Source organism: Squalius cephalus, assembly GCF_949319135.1.
Source record: "Squalius cephalus genome assembly, chromosome: 21".
In the NCBI taxonomy this organism is placed as follows: Eukaryota; Metazoa; Chordata; class Actinopteri; order Cypriniformes; family Leuciscidae; genus Squalius; species Squalius cephalus.
The window spans coordinates 27,936,567-27,952,365 of NC_137142.1; the positions used below are offsets into that span (position 1 = coordinate 27,936,567).

The window sequence follows — 15,799 nt, forward strand, 5'->3', positions numbered from 1 at the left end:
TCTTGTCTAGGAGACAAGTGAGACATCTTTTGTGTTTTGTTGTTTTCTATAGGTATTTATGTCTGTTGTAAAGAGAGTTTGTTGAGCTCTGTGTGTGTGTGTGTGTGTGTGTGTGTGTGTGTGTGTGTGTGTGTGTGTGTGTGATAGAGAGAGAGAGAGAGAGAGAGGCCTTGTGAATTGATTGATTTACAGAACTTGGTTAAGCTGTTTTATCTTTGTTTTGTGGACGTTGTTGAAAAGCAGTGTTTTGGAAGTACACCCTTAAACATAAAGGTTCTTCATTGGCATATATTGTTCCATGAAGTGGAAAAAGTGCCAAAGTTTCTTTACACTAAGAAAAAATGGTTCTTTTAAGAACTGTGCATTGAAAGGTTATTTAGGGAACCCAAAATGGTTCTTCTGGAATAATGCAGAAAACTCCCTTTTGGAGTTTTTTGTTTGCTTTATTGTGAATGTGAAGTAAAAAGTTGATGTATGAGCAACTGGCCTAGATTGGAACGTCCAACATACGCACACACACACACACACACACTCAAACACACACCCACTCCAATCACTCCTTGCCGAGTGCTTATACAAAGCTTCTTCAAACTAGTCAAACACCACTAAGCTTCTTGCACAGCACGCAGCCTGATCTATTGACATTTCGTTTTTCGAATGGGATGAAGTTTAGATTGAAGCGCCCCCAAGTATATTGAGATTCCCGTTTGTGTTTAAAGTGGATGTGACTCAGCTCGTGGCACATTCTTGCTGAAAAAGCCTGAAATAGAGCGGCCTGTTACTGCGTGTCAGCAGCGTCCAGACTCCACTCCAGATGAGATCACCTAGGGGGGTGGAAAGGTGCTTGCGTCAGTGAGTCGGAAAATAATAGATGAGTTAAATCACTCTCATATGTTACAGGGCTCTGAAATACAGCCTTAGTAAATGCGGTCAGCTCACTGTCTCTGTAAGGACAGAATGTGCCTCACTGTCTAGCTGTGCCTCACAGGTTTAGGGTCTCCAAAACACCTCGTACCATCTCCTCTCATCACTTTACTGTTTCCATTTATGAGATGCCTTTATGTGCCAAGTATTTATATAAGGCTATAGCTTCCTGCAGACGTATATACAGAGGGAGAGCTCATTACCGTCGAGTCAGTCTCAGCTGACTTCACTGAATCACAACTTTCCATGCCACTCTTTTCCTCTCCGTCTGAGCTTGGCTGGAATCTGTTGGGACAGTGTGTGTATGTCCACATCCTCTTGCGGCTGGTCTCGCTGTGGCGTGTTTGCAAGTTTCACGACCAGCTCCAAGGTTGTCTTTTTTTTCTGTTTGCGGCTCCTGCGTGGTTCACCATCTCTGCACTTTTGAGATGAATTACATATTCATGCTGGCATAGTTTGTCTGAGGCCACGCTGGTTATGTAAGCGCTGGTGTGGAATTAATTTACTGTTATGTGCGCTGTGCCACTTTTCCCTCCGACTGCAGTGCATATCTGCGCTGGGATTTCAATTTGATCATAAGACTGATGATTATGGTTTGTCAGAAACACCGCAAGATTATTTATTTCTCTCTTTCTGCTGATGTTTGGTTCAGAAAGCTTTGAGAGGAGGTAGAGAAGCCATTTTGAGGAAATCAATAACCACAGCCAGTAAAGAAGTACTTTGACTTACTCGGATAGGCTGCACATAAAAACGTATCTATTGTCCAATTAAAAACCAAAGAACCAATTTTTACCTCATGAAACAGGGGCAAAACACAACTTTCTAACAGTTAATTTTCATTTATTTTCCTTCACTGTAAACAATATCTTGATAAATGTATGGTAAAGTGACGGGTAAAGTGGCAGCTGTGGTTGCCAGAAACTCACCGTAAAATATACAGTGATAGTATTTCTGGTATTACTGGATGGTATATCGGCGCCTGTATATTTTACAGGTTATAATTGAAATATTAAACAAGTAATATAATGATAAAATACTTTTTACCTTAAAATGTACTGATAACCATCATCATAATATTGGTGGTAAAAAAAAAAAAAAAAAGCCACTTCATGAATCAGACTTCATATAATCAGACTTCAGACTTCATGAATCAGACTCCGTAAGTCTCCATAGAAATGGTCAATATTTTGTGTGTGTGTATATATATATATACAGTGCACAGGTCCATATACACGAAGAGAATCAACACCATCAAGGTAAAATGACACTAAAATAATGCAATACAAATTCACTAAATAATAAATGTAACACAGAGCACCCTAATGTATACTGATAACAAAACTGAAAACAAAACATATGTAGTAAAAATTACAGTAAAATTTACAGTACATTTAATGTGATATTAAACCATTTACAATTTTTTCTGTATGGTTAAGTATTTTACAGTTATTTAAAAGGATTTTACTGTAGCATTTTACTGTCTTTTCCTACAAAATAATGCAATTTTACAGTGTATGTTTTGTTTTGTTTTCCACATTATCAGATATCGTCAAAAATAGAATGGTATTTTCAACGATTTTTGGACACTGATTTCTCAATCGGGCTACATTATATACTGTGATTATTCAACTAATCTGGATAAGTATTTGAGATTATTTTTTTATATATCAAAACCTTTTTAATTTAAATAAACATTAGCTCAGTCATTTCTGCTGGACAGTAACTCGTCCTTATGTTCTTTTCTATAAAAAACAAACTGTCTGTCCTCTCCCCTGTTCATAACTGAAGGTCTGGATTTCACTCTGATGGATCAGTATTGTTTTTTCAGACCGTACTCTGTACATTTAAAAAAACTCCATCACTTTATTACCATCCTATCAGTGGCATCTCCTCAAAATGGCCACTCTCAAAGTAATAACAATGAGGTAGAGCCACAGCTCCTCTCCGTTCTGCTGTTATTCCAAGTGTCTGTTTCTGACCACTGGATTGAACTGAATAATCATTAGTGGTTGGAAATTCCTACCGTGGCATAGAGCAGCTGACTCAGAAACAACTGGCTCCTGGATGTTACATGGCCATTCCCACGCTGGACGCTTTTCTGCTTGCAAATGCCCAGAATTGCAATGGGTCAGATGGACCAAGTATTGTTGACCACACAGTGGTCGTCTGACTAGTCTCGCATAGCCTGACTCTCAGCATAAGGCCTGATCCATTTTGCTGCAAAAATCAGCTTAGAAAAATTTGGCACAGTATAAGACCATAAGAAAAATAGTGCAAAAATGTGTGTATATCAGAATCTTTTCAAACCTAAAAAGTACCATAATAAGTAGGCTACTTATTATCTCACAGCCATAACTCAAAGTAGAATATACAATTTTGCTTGTGGTTGTCTAGTTTACCTTCTACAAAGTGCCTCAACTCTGAGAAAATGTTGTCTCTAACAAGTCCAGTGATTAGTTCTTCTTTAAAAACTCTTTTTGTATGCATCACAACTAGGGTTGGTTATCGTTTTTTTTTTTTTTTTTTTACGATACTTGTAAAACGGTACCGGTGCCTAAACCGATACTTTTAAAAAAAGAACCATAAAAGGACACTGGATACCCAACCCTAATCACAACCCAGTAACCTGCAAGCGTAGCCTGAATTAGTTGGCTTTACTAGTAAATTGCCTTAGAGTGACCCTATTATGCTATTTTAAACATTCCTAATTTTGTCTTGGAGGTCTCCTACAATGGGTTTACATGCACCCAAGGCCAGAAAACACTTTAATTATTTCATTATATACATTTCAGCATCACCTCTTTTCTCACAGTGCCTAAAACGGTTCGATAAAGGATTCGGTTTCTCTAAAGCCCTCCTTTTCGAGAGCCTGATTGGTCTCCTCATCCTCTGGAAGTGCATGCAAAGTGGATTTGCTTTCGCAGCGCAGAAAACAGCGTCTTTGAAACTGTTCAGACCTTTTACATTCACAAACAGCTATATTATACACTACTTCAAAGGTAACATCTGAAAAAGCATAATATGGGGAACTTTAAATCAAGTTTTTACACAAGATTAAACTAAAGAAGTCAAGTTGTATTAACATAGAACCTTATTTAGTTGCAATAGACAAATCAAGTTATACTGTACTCAGAACCATAAACAATTGTTTAATAAGTAAGGGTTAATGCACGACAAGGTGTCCATTGTCAGGTATTAATGGACGACGGCGAGGCGTGAACCGTCCGACGCGCGGGCTCCGCCGAAGTCCTTCGACGACTCCGCCGAAGTCCATTAATACCTGACAATGGACACCTCGAAGGGCATTAACCCGCTTATACCATGGTCACTTGCCAAATAACACATTTTTAAAACATTAGTTTATATTTTAATTAGTTTTACAATCGAAATCTAAAGTTTTTACAAACAATACCTTGGTTTCCCTGGTTACGCCTGACGGTTTATTTACTAGGTGTCCTCTATCACTTTTAATGGACACCCTGCAGCCAATCAGAATCAAGTATTCACCCAGACCATGGTATAACTTGAAATACTTTCATATTTACCGATATGCTTGCACTCAATCTACTTTATACCAGTCAGACCATGGGAGATTGTTCCTGCTGGCAGATGCTTTGTAATGGGCACTACGGTTGGCGTCTGGGCCTGTGCCAGTGAGTCTAGCACTGCTCACTGGGTAAAACAAAATGTCCACAGTTGATTGGCAGGTAGTGTGGCAGCAGCTGGCAGCAGCTCCTGTGTGGTATTGTGCAAATACCGTCGCCTGCTGCATCTCATTCTGGAGTTTGAGGCAGCCGGCTCTTTTCTGAAAGGCTCTCGCTGGATGAGATGCCCAGGGACGCTCGGACAGTGAGACAGGAGAGATTGTCTTCGGAAGGTTTGTGAGGCGGTTCGGGGCCCCTGTTCAGGGGGGCCTTTAATAGAGCCCATATGCTTTGAGATGCTAAAGAGCCGACCAGCCCCTTGTCTTCTCAAACGTTGAGTTTCCCCTCTCTCACTCATTCTTTTATGGATTCCTCTACTTCACTCAGGCCTTCCCCTTCCTGCGACTTATTTATGCATGTTCACGAACACTCCACCTGCTCAGGTTTTAATTTGTCTTTCCTTTATGGTCTATCTATCATTCATTGTCCCTTTCTTTCCTCTCTTCTCTGTGGAGTTCTCCCTCTGTTTTTGTTACAAACTCTGGCTCCCTCCCCCTCTCGCTCTCTTTCACCCCAGGCAGTGCACATGTAGGCCTCAAGTGTCATGGCAACAGCCCCAAACAGAACCAAAAGCCAAAAGCCTGTAACAGCAACAGGTTGGCAGTGAAACAAGCAGGGCCAATAATGCTTGTTCTACAGGCAGTGTTTCCCTTCCGCTTTTAATTCGATCCAGCATTTCAACAAAGAAATATACAAAGATCTACAGGGATTTACCATGAAAAATGAGTTGCTTTACACAGAGTTTAACAGCAGCCATGTGGTCTCTGGGAATCACTGTTGTAATGCCATTGTATAAGAGATTTGAATTTTGAGCGAATGCACTAGTGCCAAAATTAATTTTCAAAATTTGAAACCCTTAAAGCCTGTTCACACTAATAACGATAACTATAAATATGACTGTTACAATAACTAAGTGTTACGATATCGTTCTGTTTATTAAGCGTGCGCTTGCAGTTTTGTCGTCGTCTGCGTCAAATGCTCGTGCTCTTTAAATCAGGATGGATTCTGATTGGCTGTCAGTGTTTTTATCGTTCATCAGCTGGAAAAAATCGTTCTGGAAGTGATTCCAACGATATTGTTTCTCGGTGGCGTTATCGTTATAGTTGTGGTGTGGACTCTGCTGTTCTTTTATATTTAGAATGATGTTTAGAACTATATCATTACAGTTATCATCCTTGGTGTGAACAGGGCCTTTAATGTGTTGTGTTTTGTTTTATCATTCCCAATTACGTACATAAAAGTCATAAATAGATAATGGCTTGCCTTATTTTTTTTTCTATTCCCTCTATAAAACAAACTTTATACTTCAGTAGTTTTTATCAAACATTTTTTATAAATTCGATAAGAATGTATAGCACGGGACTTGAAGATCGGATTTATATTCGTTTTGGAGAGACACATTTATGTGGCCAAGAGTAAATTTTACAGTTTTAACTAATTGGACAGCTATCCGATCAATAAAACGCATGAAGTGACCAGGTATATTTTTATTTCTATTACCATGAGAACCCTAACACATCCAAACAAGTATTTTAAAGACATCATAAAGGACTTAAGAAGACTCTCATCTTCCTTATCAGTAAACCATACACACACTCCCTGTTCCCATTCTGCTTTGTTTTCCTGACACAGAGAATTTTACACACATAATTAATGACAACACACTCAGTGCTTTTGTACATGTGCCAGAAAGAATAATCCTTGTTCTCAGACAGCAAGGCTGTGAAAGTGTGATCAGTGACTCATTGTCATCCTTCAGAATAAAACTCCTGACTGAGAAATGAAGGTATGAAAGAAGATACTGCATCTGTTTTATTCAGTCCGTCAGATCACTTCAGTACACTCTGAGGAGGATATTTGGGGTCCACTGATGGTAATGACTCCCTCTCTCTTGCTCCATTGACTCTATTATTGCAAATGCGTCATTCATGACTAAACTCTGTTCCTCCAGACTTGGGCGCCGGTGGACTTTTCAGACTGGCCAACAGCATAATTCAATTTAGCAAGTCTTTAGCTAATTTATTTTAGCCAGTCTTGCACATTAGCTGACAAGGACAGTGGAGGATATATGTAAAAAGTGACTGACATCCACATTCCTGAAGCTGTATCCTATATTGTATACTTCTACTATGCACTAAAAGTATGTACTTAGCTGGTGATGACAAAGTACATACTTCTGAGTATGCAGAAACACTGTACACCAGTATTGTGTAGACAAGCATGTACAATTGAGTGTTCATTTTAGTGCTGTCATAGTAGATTAAAAGAATACTATTAATCACACATTTTTCTATATTTAATCTCATTCACTCCTTGCTGATATAGTACACTAAACTGCCATGCTCTATATAGGAATTTGAGAATGAGTGAACAAGTCACTGATTTCAAACAAAGCAACAGAGCCAACAACAAAGGTTGTTTCCTGTGCTGGAGTCAACCCCAACTCTACAGGGCTAATCAGAGTTGAGGAATCCACTCTTCTGGAGTAGACTCCCTATCACTAGTGAACACAGAGAGCCACTTCATAGTACTGAATTGAGTTCTCTTTTGCATCTAAAGGCAATGACACACCAAGCTGACGTCAGACAACTAGCGGTGGTGAAAGCAGACTGTGTTGTCACCTCACATTGGCTATGTCTGGGCCAAAAAGCTGCACCTATACACACCGCAAAGACTACAGGTGACTGCCAGCTAGCATGTGCATTTTGTGCCTGTGTGTAAGGAAATAACGGTCTATATCAGCAGGTATCAATAGTCTGTTTTCATCATTCACAAAGGGAAACCAAAACTAGGATTGCAGATATACAGTCCTAAAACATAGCAGGCTTGGCGTGTTACGACCCTTGTCAGAAAAAAACAGATGCTGCGTTAAACGTGTTAATTTTGATAGCCCTAGTTCAATTAGCTATTTGCTATTAGCATTTGTTCCCTAGCTGAAAATATAAGCGATCTGTCACCAACTCTTTAGTGGGGTTGTGAATGTTAAAAGCATGGATCCACACTTCAAAAATACACTGTAAAGGAAATGCCATTTCAGGGTCCTTTGACATAGTTTCATTACAATTTGGGACACACTAATTCTAATCCAGAAAACTGAATAAGACAAACACGGTAGTATGCAAATTGAGATTTAGCATTAGTAACACTATACTAGCATAAAGGGCCATGGAATTTTTTATGATTTATAATCTTCTGAATGTAGACCAGTCCTATAATCATCAGCACAATAGATAAAAACAAAACTCACTAACTTAACACTATATGACCTTTTTATTTTTAGGTCTCATTAGTTGTAGTTGTTGTGGCATTCTTTTCTAAACTAATTTAGAGCAGTCTAATTAATTGTGTTGTTTGGCTTTTTGTAGTAACTGTAAATTGCTAATTTCCCTCTTCCTAAATAACAAATACTATGTTAATTAAGTTTAATTACCGCTACAATTACTCTCCATGGCATGTATGAATAATTCATGAGCACACACACACCTTGTAATTGCAGCAACCTAATTAGAGCTGTTTTGTGTTTTCCAAAGTAGGTCCTTCAGATCACTAACAGTATGTTTAGTTTTCTGCTGCGGTCATGTGACCATGATCTTTTTTCGGTGTGTTTGTGAATGTAACCGTGAGTGTTTTTGTATCATTGTGTATGTTATCTGATGGAGGGGACAATACGAGTGCAGCTGGCAGGAAGCAGCGGAGCGGGCGCAGGTTGCAGAGCGGCCGTTTGGAGATCTCTGGGGGGGTTTGGACGTGTGACTGAAGCAGGACTCTGATTCATATCTATATCTGATAGAGATGTACATTAGTGCTAGATGATGAGAGGACAGAGTAAAAGGAAAAGCTTTTTTTATTTTATTAAAAAAGTATATTTTTAGAGCAGCGAAGTTGTCTAAATTTTTGTAGTGAGACTAGATTATTCATCACAGATATTCGTTTTTATTGTTAACTTAAACTAAAACTATCAAAAATAATTTTCAGTCACTGAAATAAAAAAATAAATATTAGATGAAAAAACTTGAACGAAAATGAAAAATGTTGTCTTTGCAAATAACTAAAATAAATTTAAGTTGAAGTTCTAAAATTACTAAAACTGATTTTTTTTTTTTTTTTTTTAATACAGAAATATTTACTAAACTAATACAAATTACAAAAGCACAACAAAATTATATAAAAAAAGGAAAACTGAAAATATAAAGCAAATTAAAAATGTGCAAAAGTGACCAGGTTTACAGGCAACATTATGCAACAAATGCTGTAGATAAGTTGCAATGTACCTGGGACATTCCGTTAAGGAATGAAAATGAGTGACTCAAAGGAGAGCAGGAAGGAAGAAGAGTGATTAAAAGAAACTAAAGGAATGGATAGAGTGACTAATGAGAAAGACTAGAAGGTCATCAGGGCGTAGAGATCCTTTAAGAATGTAAATACACACAGCTGACCGCTTCAGTCCTCACATGCTCCTGCTCCGCCGAAAGCTTCATAATTGTTAAACACAATACCATAAGTTTCACTGATTACTTTATCATTTTCACTTGAGCGCACTGAGACTATGCAGCTCTCGCTTTTCCCTATTTAGTGCACAAGGAGTCATTCTTGTGGATTAATTGTCTGCTTTCCATGGGCCACATTTATCCAAGCATGTACTTTTGTCCACTCTATTTTTGTGGAACAAGCACACTGTGTTAATGAGGATGTGTGGTTGCAGATGAGGTAGTAGATGAGGTCAGCATTTCCTTTGTGCTGTTTCCTGTGTTTCTGTGGATCTGTGTGTGCCTGTGAGGGTTGTGTGATGTAACGCAAGTTTATTATCGGGTATTTTGAAAATGGTCTTGTTTTGGCAGATTTGCATGACCTAAAAGCTTAAATTAGTTGATTCTAAAACGAGGTGCGCGCAGTTAAGGGAAAAAGCTTGCTTTTATCAGAACAAAGGCTTTGTTGTTGGATGCCACAATGTCATGTCTAACTTCTCCATGGAAAGAGGCTTTGATCGGGATCATCACACACATCAAATATCCTGCCCCTGCAACTGCAACTGCACTTGAACCAAACAGAGAGACCAAATGTGATTAAGGGTTTAGGGATTTCTGCCCGGAGATTTGGAGCTCTGCTGGGTTCCAGGCTCAATGCTGGCATTCCATCCTATTCTGCTCCAGACTCCACAGAGAAGCTCTGTGATTCCCAGGGGATTCACACCTCGCCGCTAATCCTTTCCGGTGGCGCTATTAAGACTTATCATAACGAGATTTCAGCCACCAGCCACCTCGCTGTGGAATTTGATTAGAAACACCTGCAGAAGAGAGATGCACTATTCTCTCACTGTCAAGATCAAAGACTGAGCAAGAGTGAGAGAGCTGCGCGTGTTTTAACCATCCGTTAGTGCAGGGCAGAACAGCCTGACACGTGTCAAATGTGTAATACAGGGACTTTCAAACTGGGGGATGCAAGGGAGTGCTAGGGGGTCTGTGGAAAGGTTTACAAATAATGGGGGGGAAATGAAAAGTGCAAAAATAGATCATTATTATATTATAAACTAGCAAAAATGTCAGCAAAAATTAGAATCTGTAAAGCAACCAAAATGACAAAAGCACATTAGACAGTTTAACTACTGTATTAGTATATGAATAATGCTAAAATATTGCTGTCTGTATGGTGTCTGGTTAAAAAAAATACACAATAGATCATGTAAATACTTTAAATTATTTACAAAATTTGACTGTGTCATGCTACTATCTAAAGATTGGTCTGATATCATGATATTAATCAAAATGATTTCATTCTATTGACAGCCATTTTTATGTTTCTAACAGTACTTTGTATTATTTCTTTCCACAATTAATGTCAACCAGATATTTTTCAGATAATATTCTACACACACTGTTTTATCACAGTAAATTTTGTATAGCTGCCTGTGCCTAATATATTTTAGAAAGGGGATATGTGGTATTGTCATTGAAATGCATAAAATATCAAACAAACAACACTAGTATACTCTGTAATCAAATTGTTTCACAAAAAGATGTTTCACATGATTAAATATTATATAATAGGACATTTGTACATAACATTTAAGGGTATTAAGACCTATTCACCTCAGCAAAACAAAACCAGAGTGAATACTTTTGAGATCTCAGACTGCGATGAGGAGGATCAGAGAGGAGTGAGATCTGGAGGTCGGGTCTCTCCGGCAGGTTTTGAAGTTTGCAGGGTTGTGCGGGGCTGGTCCTAAGGGGATCTTCTCATTATTTTATCACAGTGTGTGGGAGAATGTTCAGGGTTTTGGTTGGGTTAGTTTGTTTGTATGAGGTGCAGAATGTACTCAGACTCTGTGAGTGGTTTGGAGGCTATGCAGCTCATTTTAGGGTAACTTTAGGGTAACAGTTGGAATCTGGTTGGGAATGATGTAGGTTGGGTTTAACAAAGGGTGAGGACTGGCTTTGAGGAGGGGGTGGAATTAGTTGAAGCGAGTTCAGAAAGAGTGAAGTGATCCATGATGATCTCAGTCAGCACGATTGTCTTGACATTGTCTTTTTGTGGTCTTGGACTTTCTCAAGAATCTGATTTGGGCTAAATCATTTTCCCCTCACATGTGACAGATTTATTTTTGTTTGACCAGCTAAAATCACAGACTGAATTCAGATTAAATCTGGCATTTTCAAATTTGAAAATGGAAATGGATCTGTGTCTTGATTTTGACTATTGTTTATTTATTTATTGGCAATGTGCCTTCAGTGTGAAGAGTCAGTTTGCAATTTTATGCGTATCTAAGTGACAGGTAAGTGACTCTCGCAGTTTAACTGAGCCTGAATGTCTTCACACACTTCATGATGCACCTTGTCCTATATAAACCCTTTTGTAAGTTTTATTAAATGTTATTAGTATTATGTTGAGGTTTATTAGCATTTAAGGACTGATTGTTGTGCACTGCAGCAGAGCCACAGAGCAGTCAGCTGGATTGGCATCGGGAACATACTTCATAAGAAGCGCTGAGGCAGAAATACCTGATAGCCACGTTAGTGGAACCATGTGCGTAAGCACTCGCAGAGAACCGCCCTGGAAACTGTTACTCTCAGCGAGTCACGCTATCCTCCTTTCTCCCCTCTCTCAAACTTTCTGTTTCATCTCCTTCACAGCACTGTTTTATCCAAGTATTCTGCTATTAATATCCACATTTGCGGCTGCGACAGAAAGATTCCTTTTGCCGTGTCAATATGCACCTGGATTTATTTAGAGGACACAAAGAGGAATAGAGCAGAATCCCCCCTCCGACCCAACCTCTTGACAATAGGTGTTTAATCATCTAGATTCATAATTTTCCCTAAAGGTTTATTCCAATGAGGTCCATGTTACTGTATGTAACCAAGAATAAAAAAATTACTTTTTAAATTAATTTGAACTATTAGCACATTTTTTTCTTCTTAACTAAATGATCAGTTGGAAATTTGGTATGGTAGCACTACTTGTATTGATGTCTGCCTTGGATTATTTGCTTGTGCTTGTATTGTTCCCATTAATAAATCACGTTGATTAAGAACACATCAAAAATTTGGGCACACTTGGCTGAATTTACTAAATTTATTATTTACAAGTTTAACATTATATTATATTATATTATACTTTATTTTATTTGGGTCAATTACTAAAGGAAAAGCAGCCAACAAGTGTCCAGCAAACAAGTGAACTCCTTCACTAATTTAAAAAGCATCCCAGGCTGCACCTCATGAAGCTGGTTGAGTGAATGTCTAAAATGAGGAATATTTGAAATCTAGTCGAAGGGTGGTGATTTTTGAAGAAGCTCGAATACACTAGGGCCGTCCTTAGGGTGGAGCAACTGGTGAAAAAGACGATCGTGAACGGAACGAGGGGACCCCCCCAAAGGACAAACGCAAATGGACAGACCAATGGACCAACTTACACTTGGCCCTGAACAATGCTTGGGGCAGCCCTAAGATATCCATACAATATGAAAACATTTGACTTGTAGTTAATATAAGAGGTTGATAATGAATTGACCATCAAGTATTCACCCAAAAATGAAATCTTCCTCACAGAGCGAAACTTGTCTATGCCCAAGAACATTGTGACGGATGGGATGTTTGGGACAACAAAAACGCTGTCCTCCCGTCCTGAAGTTTGCTACTTTGACTTCATCAGAATTCAAACCTCAGCTAAAATGGCATGTGGGGGGCTGCATGTGGATGAGTGAGCAGAACAGGGAATGTCTTATGAGAAGTTTGAGTCAGAATGGGACTGGCTTTCTCATAGCCTGTCTGTCCCTGTGGTAAAGAGGTCATTGGGATGCCAGTGCAGTCAGGGCGGTCTGATCTCTCCTGGCGACTCAGACTGTGTGTTTCTCCTGCATGTGGCTCTTTGAAGTGCATTGGGAGTGTTTTCTGAAGTGCACTGGGGGTGTGTGTAATTGATTGGACTGGCAGGCTTTTTGCAGATTATTCCACATGGTGAGACTGCTCTTAGCACACAGCAGCAGGCTATATATATACTCAATGTCCATCTGCAAATTAAACCCTGACACACTGATTCACAGACACATTACCAATAACTGCTAATGCTTGCTTATCTCTATTTAATTGACCACCACCATTGTGCCCATTTGTTTTCCCATTATGATGATTATAATTTTTTTTAAATTACTTTAAATACCACACATAAAATGAAGATGGATATCCTATCTTAAGATGAGCATGAGCGTTATACATTGTAACCCAATTTATTTTCTATATGGGGTCAAAAAAGACCCCTAAAAAGTGACTTTATTCCCACACTAACATACAACCAGATATCGTTCCAGTTTATTTTTAAGTGTGTAGATATAGTAAGTCTGAGAAAAGTCATCAAGATGATGCCATTTTGATGAAGGGAACTTTTCTTCTTTTCTTTTTTTAAATGTAAGTTTACCATATTTATTATGGGCACAAATGACCCAAACAGCACACAAGAGTTAAAGTGTACTATATAGATAGCCTCAAAGCTAACAGACATGGACTAAACCTATGTGGTATTTAACCCCAAATTGCTGTAATAATAACTCAAAGCACTTAATCTGAACAACCTGGAATAAGAACATGATCTCATTTTTCTACACTCTTAGAAAAAAATTATAAAAGCTGGGGTGGTACCCTTTCAAAAGATACTAATATGTACACTTTAGGTAGTGAAATGTACCTTTAACTCAATCATTTTCACAAAAATGTCATGCACCCCAGAATATTTTGTTGTATGAATATCTGAACATGCAATATATCAAAAGCAGGAACAGATTGTATTCGTTTTTTGTTTTTTTGTTTTTTTGTCAAAGACTACATCCAGATCAGGTTCTACTAATATGCATCCTTTATGGGTAAATAAGGTACAAATGTATACCTTTTGAAAAGGTACCGCCCCAGTGACAGCTTTTATAGTGCAAGGAGAAATTTCACCACTTTTATTTGTGTGGCGACATCTAAAAATGTGTGATTCTTTTGTGTTCAAAAACAGAAAACTGTTGTTATAAACTTTATTTTACAGGTTACATGACAATCAGCCCATTTAGGCGATGATATTTTTCCTCATCTTCCTGCTTTTCTCTCTACAGAGTGTGTATCCTGGGCGTGTGTTCGCCATGGCTCTAGTTCAGGCGCTGCCTGTGCCCACTGATCACCCAAAGCCCAGCGCTGACATCCAGCAGTGCTGCTCAGTGTCTCACTCCCCCTCCATAGCTGAGGCAGGCACCATGGGTTCCGTCAGCAGCCTGATCTCTGGACGTACCTACCAGGAGCGCCACTGCCGAGCCGCCAGCGACTTTGGTGCCAAGTATCGCAAACCCACACCCGCTATAAGCTGTTTCCGACAGCAAGAGGGCACACTGCGCAGTGCCAGCTCACAGGAGCAGCTTCTCACCAGCCAGCCTCCTCTACCTGCTAAGAACAAATCCTCTGCCCTCATCTCTGCTGGCAATGGCAACTATGGCTATTTGTGTGACGAGCCAGTGGGCGACTGGAATGATAACCATGTGACCACGTGCAGCCCATCCAGTGATACTGAAGAGCCTCCTGATAACAGAGGCATGAATGGTAATATTGGTGGTCCTCCGCCCAAACTCGTCCCAGTGTCAGGCAGACTGGAAAAGGTGAGTCTGGTGGTGCTTGGGAGGTAAACATTAAAAAAATACAATAAACATTTTTAAATTAGTGACACGACATCTTTTTATATTTATAATAAATGTAAACTTGTGCCATGGAAGAAGTCTATGGCTAAGGCTTTGCTCCATAATAAACATAAAACACTGTGTTTTAAACATGTATGTTCCCATATAGTGTGACATAATCACTTACTACCGCTTATCAAGTTGTTCATCTGTAAAGGCAGTAACTTTCACGACACATGCAAGGGTACTATAAAGGGACTACTCCCATAGAGAAATAGTCTCAACTCACAGAAATGACATCTGTTCTGCATAACCATCTGGCTAACAAAGGATGACTTGAAAAATAATGAACACAAGTGCTTAAAGGGGTCATATGATGCTTTTTTAATGTTTTACTTTTCCCTTAGTGTGTAATGTATCGGTTTGTGCATGTATACGATCTGCAAAGGTACAAAGCTCATAGTTGCCCGCAAAAAGATTTATTCTATCTAACAGAGAACACTGTTTAAAATACCTTGACCGAAGTTCAGATATTACTTCCTCATACGTCTACGTCACAATGTGAAATATTAGCATAATGCCGATCAAAAGGTATATGCAAAGTAATAAGACGAGGCTTCTGTGAATTGTAGTGCTGTTGCCTTTTCGTGGCGTCAAATGGCGTAATTTTTACAGAGGACAGCTTCCTGAACCTGGGAGAGTACAATGCACATCAGCTATATACAAAGACTACTTACCAATGAGAAACATTCTACTCAAGTCATGCTTGCAAAGTTGGTTCCAATCTATCGGCTTGATTATCCGCATTTTCAGAATCCGACTCTGGCTCGAATTGAAAAACCAGTAAAACCTTCGACATTATTAACTGTTTACAATTGCTTAAAGCCTTGGAAGCTTAAGCTCGCAATTATGGTAAGGGGCGTTACTTTTCTGACACATGCTGGGTACCATATAGATGTCCATTGAAAGTGCATTAATGTTAATACAACAGTCTTTGAACCATTTCTTTAAATTACTCCTTCAAAATGCTGTC

At 39.0% G+C, this 15,799-nt stretch overlaps 1 protein-coding gene across 3 annotated transcripts in view; it reads left to right on the forward strand.

Moving 5' to 3' along the window:
• lzts2a (leucine zipper, putative tumor suppressor 2a) overlaps positions 1–15,799 on the forward strand; it is a 62,135-nt gene that overhangs the window by 40,785 nt on the left and 5,551 nt on the right. For all 3 annotated transcript variants that reach the window (XM_079855786.1, XM_079855785.1, XM_079855784.1), the window contains one exon: positions 14,215–14,748. In XM_079855786.1, the coding sequence (XP_079711912.1) occupies positions 14,242–14,748 (507 nt within the window). In that variant the 5' untranslated portion in view covers positions 14,215–14,241. The remainder of the gene's footprint in view (positions 1–14,214; positions 14,749–15,799) is intronic.